The 23,687-nt window shown below is 38.1% G+C and overlaps 2 protein-coding genes and 1 long non-coding RNA gene across 5 annotated transcripts in view; 2 read left to right on the forward strand and 1 right to left on the reverse strand.

Annotated features, from left to right (window-relative positions):
* The first annotated feature begins 5,006 nt into the window (after positions 1–5,006).
* On the forward strand, positions 5,007–7,173 carry ccl20b (chemokine (C-C motif) ligand 20b). Its single transcript, XM_046034990.1, has 4 exons — positions 5,007–5,231; positions 5,557–5,659; positions 6,540–6,614; positions 6,718–7,173. Exons 1-4 carry the CDS (start codon positions 5,150–5,152, stop codon positions 6,770–6,772), a joined length of 315 nt encoding a protein of 104 aa, XP_045890946.1. The 5' UTR covers positions 5,007–5,149; the 3' UTR covers positions 6,773–7,173.
* On the reverse strand, positions 7,132–15,888 carry LOC123960123 (toll-like receptor 13). Of its 3 annotated transcripts, XM_046034871.1 has the most exons (5): positions 15,754–15,888; positions 14,479–15,532; positions 12,928–14,310; positions 10,719–10,836; positions 7,132–8,994 (listed from the first exon to the last, which is right to left on the reverse strand). In XM_046034871.1, exons 2-5 carry the CDS (start codon positions 15,446–15,448, stop codon positions 8,754–8,756), a joined length of 2,712 nt encoding a protein of 903 aa, XP_045890827.1. In that variant the 5' UTR covers positions 15,449–15,532; positions 15,754–15,888; the 3' UTR covers positions 7,132–8,753. The 3 variants fall into 3 exon arrangements, with proteins under 3 accessions (XP_045890827.1, XP_045890763.1, XP_045890674.1); XM_046034807.1 differs by having other exon boundaries at positions 12,928–15,532; XM_046034718.1 differs by having other exon boundaries at positions 12,928–15,623; positions 15,754–15,827.
* The window catches only part of LOC123960375, an 11,665-nt gene continuing 2,225 nt past the window's right edge, over positions 14,248–23,687 (forward strand). The window contains exon 1 of the long non-coding RNA XR_006822506.1: positions 14,248–14,398. This is a non-coding gene — a long non-coding RNA (uncharacterized LOC123960375). The remainder of the gene's footprint in view (positions 14,399–23,687) is intronic.

The following is a 23,687-nucleotide window of genomic DNA, read 5'->3' on the forward strand; positions in this document are numbered from 1 at the left end:
GGGTAGGTAGCATATGTTGGTTTGCCAGACAGACAAAGTTCATGAGAGCTGAATTTGTCACAAAACCAAACCCAGTATTGTTAAAAGAGCTAATAAAGCTCAGTACAGCTGAGGACAAATGCAGAGCTGAGTGATCATTCTTTCCGGGTTTCTCCATTGTGAATGACATTGTCATTTCATCCATTGTTAATATATGAATATTGATTAGTGCAGCTTTAATAGTTCACTATACTTTTTCTGAAGGTAAATTAAGCATAAAGTTTTTATTTTGATGTTTTCTTAGGTGTAAATTGTACAAGAGCCGCCCACAACGTCAGACTTATTCCACAAACTTCCTAAGCTGATAAACCTGATATGATTACAAGGGCCATGACACACTTAACAAAAGATTAGGTTACTGTGAAATGAAAACCTTGAGCCTGTGTGATATGGTCAGGAATTAATTAAAAAATGTCTTGTTTTAAGAAAGTTCCTCAATTATTTTTAGTATTAATAATACTAATTAATTAAATTAATAATAGTATTTCCTCAATTTATAGGTTTGCGTGTGAACCTTAAAATGACTGAGGGCGTGTTTTACACCTGCTGCATTACAGCACTGTAATCTGTCTGTTCACACTGTAATCTGTCTGTTCACACGTCAATTTGTAAACAGTTGACAATGCTGACGTGTGAACTGCTATTTCATTTGTCAGTCAAACATTCGTGGACTTGATAACTATCATCTGTTACTATTTTAAGCACCTGTGTTTGTCTTCTCCAGGCTGTGTTTAAAAATAGAATTCAACCCTCCAATAACCTCATGCAAGAAGAGTTCAGATGAGAACACAGGTCACAATGTTCTCAGGAGTTTGCACAATATGTCTTAATTATTCTAAATTGAGTCTGTAGCAGGAATGAAAGAGGACAACCATGAGTCTTCCAGATTAATGGAAAAGAATTTTTACCTGTCCTCGTGCTGATAATGTGCCTTGCTTGTGTGGAGACAAAAAGTGAACAGGGTTTGTGGCGCTGGCGTCTAGACAAAGTGCTCTGGGATACTTTTGCTACACGAATCAATACTGCTTCATATATTTGTGGACAGTAGTTGTGCTGCAGTGAAGCCATTTGTGGCTAATCGATTACTTCGACTACGTCAATAAATCGCCCTATAACAAAATTCATAAAAGAACCAAAATTCATGACTGTTTTTTGTGACAAAGAAGCTTGTGCTCCAATGATTCCATCATAGAAATATAAGAGTTGTAGGAATTATTGGAAGCTCAAAATACCATCACATACATGTTCTTTACAAGCGTATGTCAACGTTTGGCCACAACTGTATAGATACACTAGACCTCTAAAGGTGTGCTGTGGTATCTGGCACCAAGACGTTAGCAGCGGATCCTATAAGTACTGTAAGTTGCGAGGTGGGGTCTCTATGGATTGGACTTGTTTGTCCAGCACATTCCACAGATGCTCAATTGTATTGAGATCTGGGGAATTCAGAGGCCAGATGAACGTCTTTAACTCGTTGTGATCCTCAAACCATTCCTGAATTATTTTTTCAGGGCGCATTATCCCACCCAAGAGGCCACTGCCATCAGGGAATACAGTTTCCGTGAAAGGGTGTACATGGTCTGCAACAATGGTAGGTGGTACATCTCAAAGTAACATCCACATGAATGGCAGGACTGAAGGTTTCCTATCAGACAATTGCCCAAAGCATCACAGTGCCTCCGCCGGCTTGCCTTCTTCCCATATTGCATCCTGGTGCAATGTGTTCCCCAGTTAAGAGACGCACCATCAATGTGATGTTAAAGAAAGCATGATTCATCGGACCAGGCCACCTTCTTCCATTGCTCTGTGGTCCAGTTCTGATGCTCATGTGCCCATTGTAGACCCTTTCACCAGTGGACAAGGTTCAGCATGGTCACCCGGACTGGTCTGCAGCTACGCAGACCCATATGCAACAAACTGTGATGTTCTGTGTGTTCTGACCCTTTTCTATCAGAACCAGCATTGACTTTTTCTGCAATTTGACCTACAGTAGGTCGTCTGTTGAATCAGACCACACGCACCAGTCTTCGATCTCCACTCTAACCAAAGAGCCTTGGTCCCCCATGACCCTGTCCCCGGATCACTTTTGAAAGTTACTAACCTCTGCAGACTAGTTAGACCCCACAAGAGCTGTAGTTTTGGAAAATTCTAATTCTAATTCCAATCATCTAGCCATCAAATTGTGGCCATTGTTAATGTCGGACAAATCCTTATGTTTGCCCATTTCTCCTGCTGTGTGTATAGATATATATATAATAAAGGCCTCAACACTTGGTATGATGCAAGAGACTTTATGACTTTAAATGATGCAAGAGATGCATCATTTAAATTTATAATGAGTTTTTGTGGTGCAAACAGTATTTACAAATGTGTATTTGTGTGTTTCCACACACTTGATCTGGAGACACAAAACAACTATTATAGACATTTGGAGTTGTGATTTTGTGATCTGACACATTTTGATGTTGCCTTAGGCGTAATGTGTACAGGAGTCGCCCACAACCTCAAACTCAAAGCACAAACTTCCTGATAAACCTGATATGATTACAAGGACTTAACTTAACAAAAGATTAGGTTACTGCCACTGTGAAATGAAAACCTTGAGAACGTGATATGGTCAGGAATGAATTTTAACAAATGACTTTAAGAAAGTTGTTAATTTCCTCAACCTATAGACATGCATGTGGACCTTAAAATGACATAAACTCATAAATATCTTTGACCTGGGAGATTAACTGAAGGCGTGTTTTACACCTGCTGCGCTACAGCATTGTAATCTGTCTGTTACGGAAAGAATGAACTAGCAGCTCACACGTTAGAACTGTAAACACAAGTTTATAATGGGTATGAACTTAACGGACATGATAGCAATCATCTGCTACTCTTTTACGCACCTGTGTTTAGCTTCTCCAAGCTGTGTTAGATTTTAACCGTCCAATATCATCATCAATCATGCAAGAAGAGTTCAGATGAGAACACAGGTCACAATGGTCTCAGGAATATGCACAATATGTCTTAATTTTTCTAAATTGAGTATGTAGCAGGAATGAATGAGGACAACCATGGGGCTTCCAGGTTAATGGAAACAGAAAGATTTCTTCTCAATGTAACTGTGGAATTATACAGTATGGTTGAGTGTATTTAGCATAAAGGCCTCAACACTTTGTACTGATGCAAGAGATGCATCGTTTGAGTTTATTAAGAGGTTTTGTGGTGCAAACAGTATTAACAAATGTTCTCAACTTTCAGATAAACAAGATGCAACAAATGATTTAAGGCCACAAAGTAGTGACATACCATTAGTCAATATTACATAGCCGCTGGGGAGAAGTCCAGTATATGACAGTGATAAACTGTTTTCATTTGCCAAACAATAACTAAATACCACTTGTCAAAGTGGCACACCACTTATAATCACAGCTTCTTTTGATCTCGGTGTCACACTGATTATTTTACACAAAGACATCAACTTTGCTTTCAGAGTGATCACCTCAGATCTCCCCATTCATGCATTTGACTACGAATGAATAAAGTGGTGTGCAACTTAACAAAGCAGCAAATGGACTGTGATGGCAGTTTTTGTTTAAATAAACACTTTGAAGGAAGCTATTTTGTTTCTGCAGGTTTATTCAATTGACCTCAGAGGGACTCACAGCGACACACAGACACCTGAGCACTTGCACGCTCGAATGAATGAGGATGTCTGAGAGAGCCTGTTTTTTGTCCAGCTCAGGGTCAGAGCGTTATCTCACCACAGTTACACACTAAAGTATGAACAATACAGTGACCAGAACAGTGTCAATCAATATTTCTTGGACTGCTATTACAGGGACTTTCTGCTCAACGAAAGGGCTGTTTTTGTCTTTCTAATCAGGCATTCCTATCTGAGTTATGTGCTTTCTCACTTTTTTAAAACAATCGTATCGCTTCGCATACTGTTCAAGTGTGTAATGGTAATTTTAGCAGTCCTACATGCCTTAGATTTTTTGTCCCCAAATAGTGGTATCATGACACACATCCCAGCATCACTAAGGTCATGATAGTCAGATACTCATTTATCATTGTCTTCTTAGCAAGAAGATACATAGAAACCCACTCACACACACATTTGAATTCCATTCGCGTTTGGTACATCAAAAATAGTTATTGAATAACTTGTAAGGGGGAGAAAAACATTAACTGCAGGAAGAGCTTAACTTTATACCTGTGTAATATGTGTGCACAACAACTTTTAAAATACTTTTTCTGCAAATCATTGACCAAAGTGAAGGTTAACAATGTGCTCAATATTCATTGCATCATATTCAAATCATTGTGAGGGTATCCATACCTCCAAATGTGAAGAACATTTTTTTTTACATTAACTAACATTTTAGCCATTAGAAGGGAAAGACATGCTGTTTGTGTGTTAACCTGTTAGCATTTCCTCACTTTCACATTCAGAAGACAGGGACCAAGCATTATATCATTTGGATTAAGGTTTCCCACCTAATGAATGTAAGTCCAGTACTTTACTCTACTTGTTTATGGGTCCCACCAACTCCTGAGGTAAATATCTATCTCTTTAGCTGCTAAATGTTGTGCTAATATTCACCAGTTAGTCTCTAACTGTCTCTATTGTTTGGTGCTGAGCAGGTTGTGTCCAACCTTAAAACAGCTGCCTGCTTTGGCTGAAAATGAGAATGAATCAACGCATGAACTATGACTCACTATAAAACTCCCTAAAAGTGAGGGGAGCTTTAAATTTTTTCCACATTTTCATTTTCCACTTACTTTTATTAATAAAAAAATCTATCATAGCAATTTGACCCAAAGCCAAGTCTCAAGTCCAGCCTGAATTCTTAATATAAGAAATACCAAGGTAGCTTTAAACAGTTAACTTTCTAACACAGTCCACCCCATTTCCTGGAACATTTCCTTCGTTTAACAGACGCACATGGAATTACACAATCCTGCCCAGGGGAAAACCGGAGATGGCATATTTAAGCGTCAAAGCAATGACGACTCTTTGCACTCTCACTGAATGCCTTCAGGCACATCATAACACTTAGTTACTACAGCCTCACACATTGACACAGACCGGCAGAGGAGCCACACCAACTATACAAACATGGAAATCAGCAAAGTGTGTGCAGTGGCAGCCCTGTGCTCCCTCGTCATCCTCACCACCTTTATCGGCAGCACAGAGTCAGGTGAGTGCTTCAGCTATTACTGCTCGTACATGTGGAGTACCCTGGATTTCTACAGTACTGAATGATTTCTGTTATCCCTGTCAAATGTAGATTTAGGTTATAGGAAAGGGAAAAGTTCTATATTGTCTTTTGCTTTATATTATTACATGAAGTATCTGCAAATCTTAAAGCTCTAACAAACAATATAAATAATTTTGTCTAACTTTTAGTGTTGCTATTTTGTTTAACTTTTAGTGTTGCTATTTTGTTTAAATGTTGCATTTCCAGCATCTAAATGAAAAGGTTGTTCATATTTTGTTTACAATTAGTTTGTGTGTCTTTGCAGCGAGCTGCTGCCTGAGGTACGCCAGACGTCCGTTGCCATGCAAACGGCTGCTGGGCTACACCGTGCAGAACATCAACACTTCCTGTGACATCAATGCCATTATGTGAGTTAACGTGTCATAGCTTCCTGTCAGGATACAATGTTACAAATCAGGAGTGAAATTATATCACTTAAGAACAATAGCATAAAATATCAAACCGGTCAGGTCTCTGATATTGACTTTTTAGGCAAGTTGTCCATTATATAAAATAAAATGTGCAGAATAGCCTACAAGAAGAATAATTTCATCATCAATTAATCTGCAGACTATTTTCTCAATTGAAAACATTGAAAAATGCCTTTTACATTATCTCAGAACAGTTAAAACCCCAACATATATTTATTTATTTATGTTTTAAATGATCACATTTGAGAAATTCTTTCCATAGACTAATCAATTATTTGACTAATCGCTTTGTCTCTAGAATCAGGATATGAATCAGAGAGCTTTATTGTCATTGAACGTGGCTCTAATGCAACTCCCCTCAGTGCACAGTCAATGAAGATAAAAGAAATAAGATAAGATAAAAAGACACGCAGGTAATAATAAATAATTTACAAAAAATTCACATGATTAGTTAAAAACTGGAATCAGCAGGAGTAAAATTATATTGCACATATTGCACTACTCAGACTTACATAGGTTATAGTAGTATAGTACTGTGTATCTGAATCGCACAACACTCCATTACTTGTGTTTCCAGGCAGTTAAAGAGTGACCCAAAATCAATCATGAAGCACTGCCGGACTTTTTGAGAGCAGCTAGTTCGGATAGGGTCACTCTGTGTGAAGTGACACTGTAAATAAGTATCAGAGACACTCTGCAGGTAATATACAAGCTGACAAACTGGAATGAGGCCACAGGAATGAGACCACAGGGAGGGAAGGTGTCTCGTCAGCATTCATGTGAGATAATTTCCTCATTGTTTTCTTGGATCCCACAGCTTCCATGTTCCAGGGAGGTTTGTGTGCGCCAACCCATCAGCCTCATGGACACTGAGAGGGATTGGCTGCTTGGAGTGAGTATACTCATGTCTCTCTGTAATGTAGTTTTTCCTATATTCTTTTGGTACTCTAACCAAATGCTGAACCAAATTCATGTTATGTTTCTATTTTTTACAGAGAAAGGAGGCGGCGCTTAGTAGAGGGAACCCGAGGCAACAACACATCAGTTTAAACTCTATACAGCAGCTAACGTCTGCAGCATATGACTCTTCTCTTTACACATTCCTGCGCCCAAGAACCCAATTTTCCAGTGAAAAAAAAATGTAACTTAAATCTTCTCTAATTCTTTAACAAGAACATTTTTCTTATGTGTGTTCTGTTTTATAAACAGGGGAGTGTAGTATTCTTAATACATAGTAAACTGTAAGCTGACACTACAGTATCAACAAAATGAAAAAGGACACATTGTTTTTTAAAGGTTTTGCAATATGTTTTGTATATTTTGTCTTGATGTTGACCAACTCTGACATTCTGATGTTAGAGAGATAAAGTATGAAGCACTGTCTTCTCAAAAAGCTGTAATTGTTATTGATATTGTCAAAGATTTTATTAAAACAGAGGTGTTTAAGAAAACTGACAAAATGGGTTTCCATACATTCATGTCCACACAGGTCATTTCATAGCTTCAACACAACTTTTTCAGCTATTACATTTAAAGAATATTTGAAATTGAGACTTGAGCATTTCATTTTATTTATATAGAACAAATCATATGAAAAGAAGGAGAACATTTTTGTCTTAAAATTATTAAAATATACATGGGCAAATTACTACTGTAAACTGATAAATCAGTCAGTAAAAAGTCAATTAGACTGCAATAAATCAACATGAGCACTTTGAAATATGCAGACGCAGTAAAATAGTAACAATACTAAGACAAGAGGACAGATTTGAAAGAGAGATTGTTGTCTGGCTAATAATGAACAATAAAGTTGCAATAAAAAATAAAATAATAATAATAATAATAATTTAAACAGCAGATTCAGAAATGCATGTCAAATTAATCAATGATACATTAGCCCTTAAACCCCTTAACATACACTTTTCTCCTTTTAAATATTCAAACCTGAGACTTTATTCTATTGTTACCTACTACTTTGTTCTTACTCATTTATTATGTTTGGAAACCTGAAGAAGTTGTTTTTGTGCCTGAAGCTGCACAGACTTCAAAGGTAATGAAACTAATCATTTTAATATTATGTAATGGAAAACCTTCCTGCACCCTGTCTATTAGAGTGAAATGAAACTGCGGCAGGTTCACAGATTGTATCACTGCACAGCTGACTGTTTGAAAAAAATTATCTGAAAGGGATCTGTGATTTTTATCAAACCCAACAGGCAAGTAGAGTGGAGATGTGATATTTGTTTTTTGGCACAGGATATACATTCTGCATATCAGACCCTACATCTCAAAACAAATCATAAAAATAACACAACTTACTTAAAATCACAGTAATGTCACAAATGATCACAAAAAAGCGTTATAATTATGCAAAACATCTTTGTTGACCAGAATTTATTAAGAGTGTGAAGTTGTTGGAACTCCAAAAGTGGAAGCTTGGCTGTGATATCATATATTATGTGAACAAGCCCATATACCTCAGTCATGCCTCCTCTATATCTCCTGTATACTTGAGTCGGTAATATTATTAACCTCTCCATGTGAAATCTTTTTCAGACCTGGAATTAGTTCAGAAGCTCTTCTCTGAACCTGATCAAATTTTCTATATGTTTTAATTTATTGAGCTAAAGTATTTTTGATGAGGTGATGATATTATATATACATTGCAGTGTATATTTAATTCTCTGCCACCTATTTATCTGCCATTATGTTCACTGGCTCAACAGAGACGTTAAAGGCACAGGAGCTCACATACTCAGTCTTGGAATGGAAAAATGAATAAGTCATAACTTGGGCTTCCAGTTTGGTGGCATAGTCAGTCTTGGAATGGAAAAATGAATAAGTCATAACTTGGGCTCCCAGTTTGGTGGCATAGACTGTTGTGGCTCCTGATTTTCCATTTCAGTTTGCATATAATAGCAGGAACCTCCTTCAGATGTACCTTTGGCAATTTAGTAATAAAACAAATTCCTAACCAGTAAACTGCTCTTGGCTGTGAACCTCACACAGACAGGATTGTATTTCCTTTCTGTCACGGTCTGTCCACGACAGTGAGGCGGAACCTGTCCTCACCATGATCTTCTCCGCTCTTCAGAGCCTGGCAGAGTTTCTTCCAGAACAGCTCGGTGCGCTCCCCGGCCCGCGGCCAGCTCAGGTAGGTGCGCCTCTTCAGCATCTTCCTCATGCGGTAGAAAGGAGACAGCTGAAAGGTGGGAATCTCCTCCAGAAACACCAGGATCAGCACGTCCTTCTTCTCATCAAACAGACGGAAGCTACACCGAAGAAAAAGAAGGATGGCTGAGGAAGAGGACACTCATCATATCATGCTGTGAGATTTCTCTTTAACCCAGTAACTCGAATGTTTTCATCATCCATTAATCAATCTTGTATTGTTATTTATAAACTAAATGTTTTGTCTCTAAAATGTAAAAAAAAGACCACCACAAGTTCTCAGATTTGAACTGCTTGTTTCGTCTAATCAAAAGAAAAAATCCCTGAGGTATAAAATTTACAATGATACGTGTAAAACAGAGAAAAGTTGTCTGAAAACATTTTTGCTTCTCCTTTAAGTTTTCAGTTTCAGACTTGTCTTGTTTAACATTAGGGCAAAGCTCATGATGATAGTAACAACATGTTTTTTTTTTTTAAATAAATCTTACAGAAACAAGTGTGTGATTTAACAGATTATTTCACTCATGGCATAGGGGAGACCAAGGAAGGTTGTAACATGAGTCAGTTGTGACAAGTCCAATTTCTCCAATGTGGAACGAATCACCTGATTCACCCTGTAGCAGGCCTAGCCAATTTTAGAAAGAAGAATTTGATGAACTTGCCAGGAACTCATCAAACTTACATCATGTTGATTGTGTGCCTATGTCCCTCATGCAAGTTGTAAGTGCTAATGTTTCGTCTGTACACTGTAAGGTAAGCTAGTTCATGGCTAAAAGAGCCTGGTTTAGTTGTAACAACAATGAAAATGTTACAACCTACTCCAAGAAAAAGTTGTGTTATATTTATATGTTTTCTTACACACACAGAAATGTTGAATTGTTTTATTATTATGTTCAAATGTTATTGTAGGACCTGTAGGCTTCCCTGCGGGCCCATGAGGCCCGCACTCCTGGAATGCCATATGTCTGTCACCACTGTGATGATGCAAGACAGACATGCACAAACACACACACACACTAATGTTCAGCTGGTGCACATTAGCACATTTTATTTAACTGTATTATTATGTTAACTACTATGACTGACAGTAATACTTGAATCACCCTTCCCTGTGTTTGAGACTTCACTATGCATTTTCTGTCTGTGTTGCAGACAGAAATGTCAGAAATGTTACAACCCTCCCCGGTCTCCCCTACTTGCTACAATTTTGGTGTAGTATCTGCAAAAAAAAGTAAAGTGAGTTTCAGCTCATTTGCACGTTATCAGTTAGTGCATAAGAAAACTTGGAAGATCAAAAAGAAGACAAAGCATCAAGATGCAACGGAAACAGGCTGACTTTTTCAGTTGGACACTTTAAAAATGCAGCTGTTAAAATTAAACAAACATAAAAGACATATTTCCATCATATTTTCTGTATTGTTTTCTAGTTAATATCTGTGCTCCATTTGGATGTAAACTTGACTTTAGACTGGCTCCTTTTTATGGGTACATTGTGATGTATGAACAAAAAAATGGGAGAGAGCCAGACTCTCAGACAGTATTTTCACAGTCACCTGTTTAGAAATAACCTGCCAAGTCAGAGTGTGATAGGTTCAACCTTTCAATTCCTTATTCCAATGGCTCAGTATTAAAATACTTAATGTGTATCAGCAGTTCATGTAGAGTATATAGCCTCACTCTAAAAACCACCTATTATACAGAATAAGCATAGTGGGAACAGCCAGTGTTGGATTAATCACACAAACTGGCTTCATACGGAGTTAATGAGGGGTTATACTGCCACCTGTCTCAGCTCAGAGATGTTTAAAGTCAGCTGACGCTTTACCTGGCTGCCTGGATCTCTCTGGAGCACCACTCACTCTCGAGGTATCTGCGACTGATCACACAGATGGTCTTCCTGCTTCCATAGATGCCATTTGTAATGTTGTCTATGATCGGTCTACCTGAGGAAGAGGAAAGGAAAAAGGAATGAATCATAATCCATAGTCTTCTGATGGCACACTGTAGGAAGTACTATGGTGACACCTTGTGGAGTACAGATAACTGTAAGTAACAGGCACAATCAGGGATATACTGGGACTGAAATTCAGCCCGGGACTTCGAGACGGAGAAGCCTTTTATGCGAGCGCCCTTTTGGGGGGGGGTTGCAGAAATATTTTTTGCAGTTATTTTAAGACATATTAGTGTTTTTGTTGTATACAGTGAATCAGATTATGCTGAAGACCTTCAAGAAACTTCAGGATGACACCTGCCTCTTCAGTTTGTATAAGCAAGGCAGCTCTGCACTGAACAAGATCAGGTCAGGCAAGCCTGAGTCAGTCAGAGGGCTAAAAATAATTAAATATACTCAAAAACTACAATGCATTGCCATAAAATACAGCAGTGTGTATGTGTGTGTATAAAAATCAAATCCCTCATCTCTGAGTAGGCCTCTCCCATTCTCAGCTTCCCCTCTGCTTTTACTGATTGCACAGTTACATATGCACTAGAAGGAAATCAGTAATAAATATGACTTACAATTATCCATTCTCTAATTCTTAAGACACACTGCCTCTGTACCTTTCACTGTTTTGTCAGGTTGCATTTATCTTCTCCTCCTACTGCTCCTCCTGTCCCTTCTCTCCCTCCTCATCAACATGACTGGGGTCATCATCACCCTGTCCCTGTGCATCACCTCCACAGCTAATATACATAAAGACATTATTTTGGCACATTTAGCTGCCTCTTATGCCAACATTTTTTCTTATTGTTTTACTGTCTCTGTTGAGCCTATCACACAGCCCAGCGCTGACTTCAGCCCCGACGAAACGTTTGGAGATTAAGTTCGCTCCAAATGGAAAGTAAACTTCTCTGATCAGCCCAGTTGAGCCAATCAGATTTTAGCAAAAACGAAGATCGGTCCAAGTTGGGAGGGGCCGTTTGTACACCCCAGTCAGACCAACACATTCTCCTGAACTTTGAATTCTTACACAGTGAAACAAGTTATCTTGTAGCCTAAAGGAGAGACATATTTTGTTTTTAATGCCGGTGGACCATAACGCACTGCAGACAGTCCATTAAAGTTGTCATGGTCAAGCTCTAGAAAGCATCGCAGACTGATCTTATTTATTCTAATATCTATGGATGAAATATGTCTTTTATTTGTTGTATGGCAATGAAATTCATCTTTATTTCATATGCACTCTTCTGTATTACAGCTCTCTACCGGGCGGCACAGTTTGATACATGTACAAAAAAGCAGCACATTTGGTTTAACAGCTACATTTATGAAGACAGAGGACAGAGGTGCTGTTTGTGTTTGATCCAGTTAGAGGTCACCAAGAGCACACTTTGCTTTGCTATTGTGAAAATATACATCTTAAAAAGCATTTTTTATTTATTTATAACTTTGTATACATGTTTAAATTATCAGTCTCTGAATGCCATCACCATCACCAAGCTTCATTTAAGACTCAACGTTCATTTTGACCTGAGTAACTGTCAAATTGTTGGAACGTGCTCAGCATTGACAATAGAAAATGTGAAACTTCTACATAGGTAAACAAGACTAAGCGTCTACAGCCATGCTGACATTTAGCTTGTTCAACACCGTTGTTAAATAGCTCAGGCTGATGGGAATGTAATTACTTTTGCAGGTATTGATGAATTTAAACTTTTACTTGGATATGGTGCTGGATGAAAAATTACGCCAAAGATATTATGATTCATCCTGAGGGGAACATGAATGTGTGAAAATGAATTATAAAAGCAAAAGAGACATTGTTCTAAAAGCTAGTAATGTAAACTTACTGGTGGCACCAAAAGAAAAGTCAGGAGATCACTGAAGTCATTAGTATGTTCATGGACATCTGTACAAAATTTAATGGCTATCCAGCTGATATTTCTGTCTGGACCGGCCGACACGCTGACACAACAACAGACTGGCATTGCTATTGCCATCCCAAAATGCAACTAGCATGGCTACTTCAGTGGATTACACTTTGAATTCAGACTTTCCCATTAAAGCTCAATTGGGGCAAATAGGATCATCTTACCTGGCTCAAAGTCTCGATGGTGCAGACACAATCTCCAGCCCTGCTCTCCTTCCAGTTTTGGCAACAGCTCTCTGATTACCCATGGCTCATCATGGTTGTTGTAGGAGATAAAGGCATCATACTGATAAGGAGCTTGCTTGTTTCTATGTTTTGTGTCAAAGAGCAAAGCCAAGAAGTAGTAGTAGGCGTAGACCAGTTGCCACCTCAGGAAATGGCAGGTGAAGGACGCCACCATGAACAGGAGGATTATGGATGTGATGGAGACAAAGTAGATGAAGTCTATGCTAACTGAGCAGGAGTTGATATTGAGGTCCAACAGTTTTGTATCTTTATAGTCTGGAGGATAGTTGCACCCAAAGTTGTAGGCGTCAAAAACTTGCGTATAGGTATTGTTTTGCGCCCACTGGAGGAACCAGGCGTTATCACAGTCACAAGTGAAACTATTGCCTTGAAAATCCATATAAATAAGAGCTGGCAGGGACTTTATTACTTCCTCACTGATTACTGAATACATATTCTTTCTTGCCTGAAGGAACTCGAGATTAGTAAGGTTGGCTTCTATAAAGAAATCTAGAGACTGAAGATTTGTTCTAGATATGTAGAGGCTTTTTAGGCTTCGAATTGGGGAAAACAAATCCGGAGAGAGATCCTTTAGTTCATTTGAGCTAATGTCAAGTGTCTGCAGTCGAGGCGTGTAATTAAACATATCTTTGTGCAGGTACAAAAGTTGAATGTTCCTGATATTAAAAACCAATAGATTTGTCAAACCTTGCAGGAAGTTGCGAGGCAGCTGGGACCTCCCCCTGTAGTGTTGTGCAGGAATAGCTAATGTCTCCAGAAGGGACAGCTGAGAAAATGGTGGATTAGGCAAAGCTGAACTGTCTTTGTACTTAATGTGATTGTCCCTCAATTCCAATCTTCTTAAATTTGTCAGAACATTAAAGCATGTTTTTATTTCCTCTTGTTTAATGTCATTATTTTGCAGCTGAATATCTGTAAGACTTGTCAATCCAATAAAAGACCCCTTTTTAATGGATTGTATTTGATTTTGATGCAATGACAAGTTCTGGAGTGACTTCAGACCCTGAAAGTCTCCATATTCAATGGCAGTGAGTTTATTTTCATTCAAATGCAGTCTTCGAAGATTTGGCAAGTATTTTTTAAAAGCACCGTTTAGTATGGAGATTTGGTTGTTCTGTAGCTTTAAAACTTGCAATCCTATTAAATCCTTGAAAAGACACTCTTGTAGAGCTGAGATTTTATTATTATACAGGTTGAGCTGTCTGAGCTTTGTCAGATTGGCGAAATCGTGACATCCGAGTGAGGCGATGAGGTTAGCGCTGAGATCCAGCTCTGAGAGAGTTGGTATATTCCTTGTGGCAGCTGGAACGGATGCAATTCTGTTACGACTCAGACTCAAGATCCTCAAACCTCGAATAGATCTGAAGGCCTCATCTTGGATATTTGTTATGTAAGTACTTGTTAAATCTAATTCTGTTACATTAATGCACAACTGAAACATATCTGAATCGACAAAAGTGAGATTGTTACTTCGGAGTTGGAGTGTGGTCACTGACGGGATGGTGCAGGAAATGTTGATCAGTGCTGGTAGTCTGTTACGTTTCATTCCATTCATCCTCAGTGAAGTCAGAGAACTGAAGCTCCCTAGAAATGCTTTAATGTCATCAGGCAAGTGAAGCCCACTTATATCAAGAGTAGACACTTGACTAAGAAAAGTCTCGTTACGCACGTCCCATATCATCTTGTGCTTTTTAAAAGAGGCGCCCATGTTAAACCAGGTGAGATTTGGAAATACATCTGCAGTGATCCTAAAGGCTGCAATGGAATTTTGAGACAAATCAAGGGATGTGAGCGGTAGTGAGCGGTTTGTCAGCTGCCACGAATTAAAAACGGTTAAGTCGTTGTTTTTGATTGACAGAACTCGTAGATTTGGCAGGTACTGTAATGTATAATTAAATTTTGTTATGCTGCGCAGTTTATTGTAAGAGATGTCCAAAAACCTCAAGCTTCTCAGTGACGTGAAAGTAGCGGATCCCACACTGTTGATGTGATTATTGTTAATTCTTAGCTCCATGAGGTTGCGCAAACCATCAAAAAGATTATCCACAAGTTTATCAAGTTTGTTATTGTTTAGATTTAACTTCTTGAGGGAAATCAGATTGGCAAAGGCTCCTGTATCTATTTTTGAAATTCTGTTTCGGTTTAGATCTAACTGTGTCAAAAGTGCTAAGTGTTTGAAATCTGATGATTGTATTTTTATAAGTTGGTTTGCAGACAAGTCTAAACCTTGCACGGTTGGGGGAATATCTTGAGGAACAGCTGTGAGTTTACTCTTGGTACATATGGCATTGTTGTAACTGATTCGGCAAGACCTAAGTGAAAATCCTTCGACTGGAATAACTAATCTGTTGATATTCCACAAGAGTAAAGTAACACTTAATGTATAACATTTTGATCCGCCTCTTGGCTTCATTTTCTCCTTATTCACTCCAGGACCCATTTTTAAATCTTCGTCTCAACCAACAAGGAATTTCAATTTCTCAAGGGAAAGTCCACTTGGTGAATAAAACTGCAGAAGGTCACCCTTAGAATCCAATAAAACAAACAAATAGTCCATCAACAAGAGTAACAAAGAAGAAATACTCTTCTGAATGATCATGTAGGTTTGGTAATTCCTTGTGGAAACAGAAAAAGCACAACTGAGTTCAGACAGTTTCTTTAACCCTATTATAAATGGCACAAAACCAAAAAAAACAACAACCAATGACTAAGAGAATAAGAAACATAATGGTTCCTGATACTCACTGTGTCTCACAAAGAAGAGCTGATTAATCACAGCTGTCGTATTCACTGAATCTTGGGGCTTCCTTTGCTCAAATAAAATGTTCCTCTCAGATCAAAAGAGTGGAAATGATATCTCTTTCCATGTGACACGAGACGTTATCACATTTCCTCTTGTCTCCTCAATCTCATGAATCGAGTGAGGAAGTGAGAGTAGCTGGCACGGCAGGCTGTTCCTTGTTATGAGTAGCATTAGAACTTATTTTGACTTAAATTTACCATATATTCAAGCCTCTCCCTTTTCAATGAAAACAAGACCTCCACGTCAATCGTGTTATAGGATGCTGTTGTGTTTAAACCTTTATACATTTCTAAGAAATATATGAACAACCTCAAGGTTTTGTCCTAGATGTTAATTCCCTTTTTACGCAAATTAGTCAATCTATCCTCGATTCCCTCTTTTACTTCTTTTTTTTATGTGTATACTGGGAGTTGTGATTTGATTCACTTCCTCTAGAAATTCAAGTAATGACTGGCAAAAATCAACCAGCACTTTCTCTTTTCTGCTGCCTGCCAGAAAATAAGGACTGTCGAGACATTTTGCTGCCCAAATTCATTAAAACAACATGAGGTACAGACGTGGTGCATTAGTAAACAGAGACTCTGTGTGAACTTGAGTAATTACATTGATGGTAATTAGTTTTGGTGTAATGCTCAAGGTGGTTTCAGACATAAAAGATGTTGTTCTGTAGTGTAGAATATTATGTATATATAAACCATAAAAATGCCACATAGTATATGGAATACAAAGGGATTACAAAGTGTTTGGACATAATATATAATTATGTTCTGGAATTTCTCATATCAATCTTCATCAATAATAATTATCAGTATTTAAGTGTCAGGTGTTGTAACCAATGGTGGAATAAGTATCGAGATGTTTTACTTAAGTAAATATTGTAATTCCACAATGTGAAAATACCACAGTGTAAAAATACCAAAGTAAAAGTACAAAAGTATAAGCATTAGAATATACTAAAAATATCAATAATAATAATAAGCATCACTGACGTCATAGCAGGTAAATGTAGCTTAATTGGTAATGATACACTATCATTTATTATTATCGATTATATTTTGTATCAGTAATCTGAAACTACAAAATAATTAAAGCTGACAAATAAATGTAGCAGAGTGAAAAGTATTTTTAAAAAGTAGATTGACTTGTACTTGTACCGTACTTGAGTAAATACTATTACATGTAGTTACATTGCACCTGTGGTGACATTTTTGGTTGCCTCAAAGAAAGCAATAATTGATTAGACTGATTAAAAATGATAAATGATATTTATTTACAGAATAATAAAAGGTGAAATATTTACAAAGAGATCAAATAACAAAATGCTAGGACAAACACATCTGTTCCAGATTAAAATGAGATATGAAATATTCTTCAAAAGGTATTATCTTTCAAGGCATATCAATTAAAGAATTCAGTCTTATTTAAAGGGCATTTTCACCTGTCAGTGGATGATTCGAGAGCTCCCCTCATCTCTCGCTCAAAGAGGAAACTAACTAAATGCCTCTCCCAACATTTGATTTTTATAATCCTTGAACATGCCACGTCTTAGAAATGGCGGACAAATTAAAAAAATTAAAAAAACTAAATCCTCATTAGGTAAAAAACACAGCTTTACCCGTTGTCCCTTATCAAATAATGTTGTTAGCAACTCTTAATGCTCCTTCCTGTTATTCTCAGTCCTGGATTCCTGCCTGGAAAATCCTTAGTGAAACAGGGTCCACTTACTGACTGTGCACACTTTCCTCCTATTGTGGCTAGTCTCCTATTTTCAAACAACCTAGTTTAAAAAAGGTCTCTATCCTCAAATGACTTGCTGTGTCACATACTGAACTGATTTTTAAACTATATGTGAACATTTATTCAATTCAATTCAATTCAATTTTATTTATGCTACAGATTCTATGACATTCAGCTAGCAATACTACACACACCACGGGTGTTAACAAACTTAACTGGTCTGTTGTCTTAAAACAATGACTGAGTCCTGATAACTTCACAACCTTTAGCTGTAATTCATTACAAATGATGCCACTGAGAATTAGGGCTGCACGATTGGAGAAAAAGTCATATTGCGATTATTGTGGACAAAAATAATGATTTTGCCACATTGTCAACAGCTTTTAAAAATTTAAAAAAGTTCACAGAAAACTCTAATGTGACTGGTGCAGTTTCTGCTGAGTTACTGGTATCTACTCATGTAGACACACAAATGACCAGTTGGTTTAATAAGCTAAAAAAGTCCCCTTTAATGTAATATAGTAATTCAAAATTATGTCATTAAAGGGGACTTCTTGGTTCAGGGAAAACTTAATTTCACTTTGTCTCTGTTTGGGAAATTGTTGCACAGCATAAGCAAAATGCTTTCGGTTTTAGCTGGTAGAAAAACAGCTTCTGCCTTTTCAGATTAATGTTTTGAACTTCCATGAGTTTCATCAATAATCAAATATGTATTAGTTGTCTTTTTAGTAAGCCAGCAGTTTATAAATAAAAATGAAGAGTCCAGTCACCTCAGTGTAGCAATATAATATTTTCTGAATGTTCATATATTCTCTAATCCCCTTTTCACTTCCTCATCCAAACAGTTCATTAATCTTTAGTTCCTTCATTGATTTAGCTGCTTTGTGTCATTGTTGTCCAGCTGTGAATATTCATCTAAAGTGGTTAATAATTGTTATGCGCAGGACAACTGGGACTGGACCCAAATGCTGAGACAACAGGCGTACTTCTGCAGTTCAGTGATTCGTTGTGTGATAGCTTACAGGCAGGGAAATACAGTTCCAGGTAACAGAAACTAGCATGCAAAAACACACAAAGGAACTAGGTACATGGCAACAAGGGTGAACTGGCAAGGAAGAAAGGAAGTGAACTGGTAGATATCATGAGTGGCCAGGGGCAAGTTCAATCACAAAATGTCTTGCAGCGGTTTGCTACGGTTGAACAAATAGACTGTATGCCACATTATAAAATTGGGCAGAGATAGCGAGAGAGGTCAGAAGCTGAGTGTGGAAGGCTGGACATCCTCACCCTCGATGGTTGCCATCTTGGCTACGTTGCAGAAGTGGAGGTTGCAACGGTTGCTCTGGTGAACACCAGACTATTCAAATTTAATGTTTTTTCCCCACTATGTACCACTAGACTGTTGTCAGAACCATCAGGCTTCTTATTGGGTTAATATGGTGGTAGTTACATGAGTCTGTATTTACAGAAGTATCTAAATTGACAGCTTACCGTTCCAATACTTTTGGAGGGGACTGTATCTAAATAGACATCTTAAGAATCTACAACCATGCAGCTCTGTGAGGTTGTAGGCTACTTATAGCCATAGACTGTATATAAGAAATGGACGTAGTCATCGTAGCCATTTAGGTAAGTGTAAGTTGTAAGGGTACTCTACCGAAAGTGTGTGGTGGAAACGCCACTGTAGTATGTAGTCAGGCCGCCATGAGCCTCCAGAACCGCTTTAATTGCCGTGTGCGCGGCTAGCTAGCTTGCTTAGCTTGGTGTATCTGTAATTAACGTTAACTGTCATTTTAACATGAATGATAATTTTGTCTAGCGAACAACAGGCTTAAAACTAAAAGTACTCACCAGAGAAAATGAACAGCCAACTCCTAATAAACTTTTTTAACGGCGCTGGTTAAATTTACACAGTGCCGTGGGTACTAGTCACTCTAGCCTGATTGACAGGTTGCCCACCCTGAAGCATACTCTGCTTTATGGTCTATTTTCCTCTAAATGGGACCATAATTTACTAAATGAACATCATGTTGTATAGAAGAAGACTTGAAACTAGTGATTGAGACCATAAACTCATTGGGGAAGTGTTTACTGAGGTAATAAATCAGCTGAGAAGCAACAAGAAGAGTCGCCCCTGCTGGCCGTTCAATGGAATACAGATTTAAGAGACTTCTGCATTTGCCTCTGTTCTCTGACCGGAAACTTTCCGCTTGCTTAAAGCCACAGCGGTGCTTTGAGCTAAATGCTAACATGCTTACAGTGACAATGCTAACATGCTGAAGTTTAGCAGGTAGCCTACAGTATAATGTTTACCCTGTTCTTAGTTTACTGGGGTTGCATGCTAACATTTGATAATTAGATAGTAATCTATTACATTGCTCATGCTTTTAATGGCTTTTACAATTACAAGATTTGTTTAAACTGTAGATATAGTATGTTGTTGGTCATTGTTGCACTTTATATTTATACACTTTCTTTTCATCTAGTCTTACTTTCATGTACATAATTGTTCCATTTATTTGACCTATCTCTGTTCAGCTTTGTTGTCCACAGTGATTGGTTTAGGGGAGACCGAGATTTAGAGCTGTTGCAGTGTGTTGCGGTGGTGTAACACGGACACCAGCCTGCTTGTCATCATAGAAACAGATCATAAGGTTGTGATGTTTATCACATGATCTGGCTTCAGTCATATCTGATGAATTCCCTTCGACACACAGCTCCACTGCTCACAGGAGCAGCTACCGTCTTGCAAGTGGCTATCACTCGTTTAGGCTACATCTGAGCCAAAGTAGCACATTATATAATAAATTTATCCCTCTTTTATTTTTGCTGATCCGAAAATGATCCTATCAATGATTCAAAACCACGGATCAATCCGAACTGTGAGTTTTGTGATCTGTTGCACCACTACTATTCATATCTTTCTGTATATTGTTCTGTATGTAAGTACACTTGAGAGTAACACTGAGTCATATTCCTTGAATGCGTCCTCTAGTGATGTGTCAGGAAAGGATGGGAGCTGGCCCATCTGAGGATAGTGATTCTTAACATATCACAATTTTTATCCATCAGTATAAAAGAATATGTCAATGTATTGCAGATGAAGAATCTTGCACATTTATTTCTTGCAAAAAATAAGAGCACAACTTGGGCAGCGACCAACAGAAGTGGTACTAAATGCAGAGCTGTTTGGGAGCCGAAACAGCCAGCTCTTGGAAAGGAACAGAGCCGTATGATCCAGCTCCGTTTAAAGAGCTGTAATTCCCAACACAAGCGTCCAATTTCAGGTTTATGGGAATCAGCATCACAGAGAACCTGACATGGTAATCTCACATCTCCAAGCTGGTGAAGAAAGCTCTTTTGCAAAAAAGCAATAAAAAGTATCCTGACTGGAAACATCACAAACTGGCATGGGATGTGCACGGCCCAGGACCAGAGGGTTCTGCAGCGGGTGATCAAAACTGCTCAGAAGATCATTGGTACCCATCTCCTGAGCATCGATGATATCGGTGAGGTGAGGTGCCTGCGCAGAGCCCAAACGATACTAAAGGACATAACCCACCCAGCCACAGCCTGTTCACCCTGCTGCATTCTGGGAAGAGATATAGAAGTTTTAGCTGCCACACCACCAGACTGCAGAGCAGCTTTCCCCCCGAGCTATCAGACTCTTATGCTCAAATTCATCCTCAGCACTGCTCCAGTGATGATAGTTTATTTCTGTTTACCATTTTTATAATTGCTTCTCCAGGTCAAAAAGAAGTGCTCTTAAGAGGCACTGAAAATATGCTAGAAATTCACATAGTATGCTTATAGTACATTCATACTCCTAACATGCTTACTACAAGTAGGCCTAAATTAAAGATATATTCTCATGAGCTTTAATATACTTCTCAAAGGTATACTTTGAATAAATTGGTAATAAATATATACTTAATTAAACTTTTAATAAATATGCTTAAATAAAAGTATATTTTTCACAACATTTTAGTCTATTTATTAAAAATATATTTATTTAACTCTTAGTAAATACTATTTAGGTGTACTTTGTGGAAGTACATTGTTAAACAATTACACTTTTAGTGGGTTAAAAATGCTTCATTGTGTAGGTTACTGCAAAATATTGTAATTATTTATGTAATTGCCACATGTTTCAGCCTGATTTCCGGAAGTATGATTTTTAAAACATGTTTTTAAATGTATTTTTCAAAAGCATATTATTTTTTAAAATTTCTTTCCTTTCTTTTAATTGTAGGTAAATAGCTAGTTGAGATCAGAGACCTCTTTCATAAGGGTAACCTGGCCTAGAAGGAAGCAGCACATGTTGTTAACTTAAACAACAACATATAGAAATAAGCATATTTTAAATCAGAATATAAATATACTTGTTTACTGTTTGTAAACAGTAAACACGTGTGTCCTCCCTCCCAGCCCACTAATTTCACCAATCAGAATCAAAGTTTTTGAAATCGATGAAACAATCACACAGCATGAAAGTCCACTTCACGAAAGCTAACGTTGTAACCATAGACTGTATATAAAGGTTGTAACGTATTGTTAGCAAGACAACACAATTGTGTAAGTTAACTAAAGTTGGTGGATAGCTCTGGTGTGCATTAGCTAATGCTAGCACGTGGAGTAATATATTTGTTAGCTAACGTTAGTTAGCATTTTAATAGCTTCATAATGGAGACAGCAACTTCTGTCTGCCTTAAACAGTGTTGGGAGTAACGCGTTACAAAGGAAATGCAATTAACGTTACAGTAATGTATTGCTTTTTGCTGTATGGCAGTTTTTAATGTTGCTAAAATTTCTGTAATATACAATCTCAGTAACCTGTTGCTGGAATTTGATGCATGAGATTTTAACAAGGCAGGCCTGTGCATGTGTGTGGATGATCCCTCAATTCTGCTTTTGCACTGTTAAAATGACCAGTGAGGTCTTTATTAGAGTATAAATGCAACTACAGTTTTTCTCAAATGCTAAAACACATTTGACAAACGTTTCGTCCATGTTCTCTAATGTCTAAACACAACACCCTTTTCTAAAGCTACATAAACACAACCACACCTTCTCCCTTCAAAACTCAAACTTTCACACCAAAAGAGCAGCTCGAAGCTTTCAAAAATGTAAACACTATACACATCATTACACACTACAGCAAAACAATTGAAAACACAATGCTCAATTTGTGAGAAGGTTCTTTGTTTCATAACTGCCAATGCATATTTTTAGAAACTTTACAATAATGGATCTTAGAGCTCTGCAGAGGATTGGGCATTTAGATTTGTGAGTTTCATATGAAGAGTATAAATCTATAGTAAATTCTGTACAAGGAGGTTCTCTCTAGTGTATGGTTGTCTGTCATAAACCTTCCATCTCCACGATGATAAGAACTCCTCTATAGGGTTCAGGAAAGGGGAGTAGGGTGGCAGACAGACGTTTAAAAAGTGGTTACTGTTGGTGGTGAACCACTCTCTGATTTGGTTTGTTCTGTGGAAGCGTACATTGTCCCAAATAGTCACATAAATGGGATGTTCGGGCCCAGGATGGTGTTGTTGGCAGTCCAGGAGGATCTCTTTTAGCTCCTCTAGGAAGGTTAGGAGACGTTGGGTGTTGTAAGACCCAAGGACAGCCTGCCGGTGGACAAGCCCCTCCAAACCCATGGCCGCACAAAGAGTAATATTACCCCCCCCCCCCCCGTTGGCCAGGAACCTCAGTGATGGCTCTTTGGCCAATGTTACGGCCTCTTTGCCTTCGTTTCTGCAGGTTGAAGCCAGCCTCATCCAGGAAGAGGTACTCATGAGGTCTGGCCATCGCGTCCAACTGTAATATCCTGTGAAAATGTGAAAGTGCACAGGTGTTCAGAACAACAGTCAATCAGGTAGCATAGTATTGTCCAGAAGTAATGTAGGCTGAGCAACACAGTATGTTCACTAACTGTTTTGTGAACATGGATGTATACTTACTTGCACATACTCGTAACGTAGGTCTTTGTGTCGTGCAGAGTTTCGCTCAAAGGGAACCCTGTAGACATATTTCAGCCGCATCTTTTGGCGCCGGAGAACTCGGTCTATTGTGGCCAAGCTGACATCATCAATGCCCTCAAAGTTCACATTATCGGCAATGACTTTGTCTCTGA

The sequence above is a fragment of the Micropterus dolomieu genome, linkage group LG01 (assembly GCF_021292245.1).
Source record: "Micropterus dolomieu isolate WLL.071019.BEF.003 ecotype Adirondacks linkage group LG01, ASM2129224v1, whole genome shotgun sequence".
NCBI classification, from domain to species: Eukaryota; Metazoa; Chordata; class Actinopteri; order Centrarchiformes; family Centrarchidae; genus Micropterus; species Micropterus dolomieu.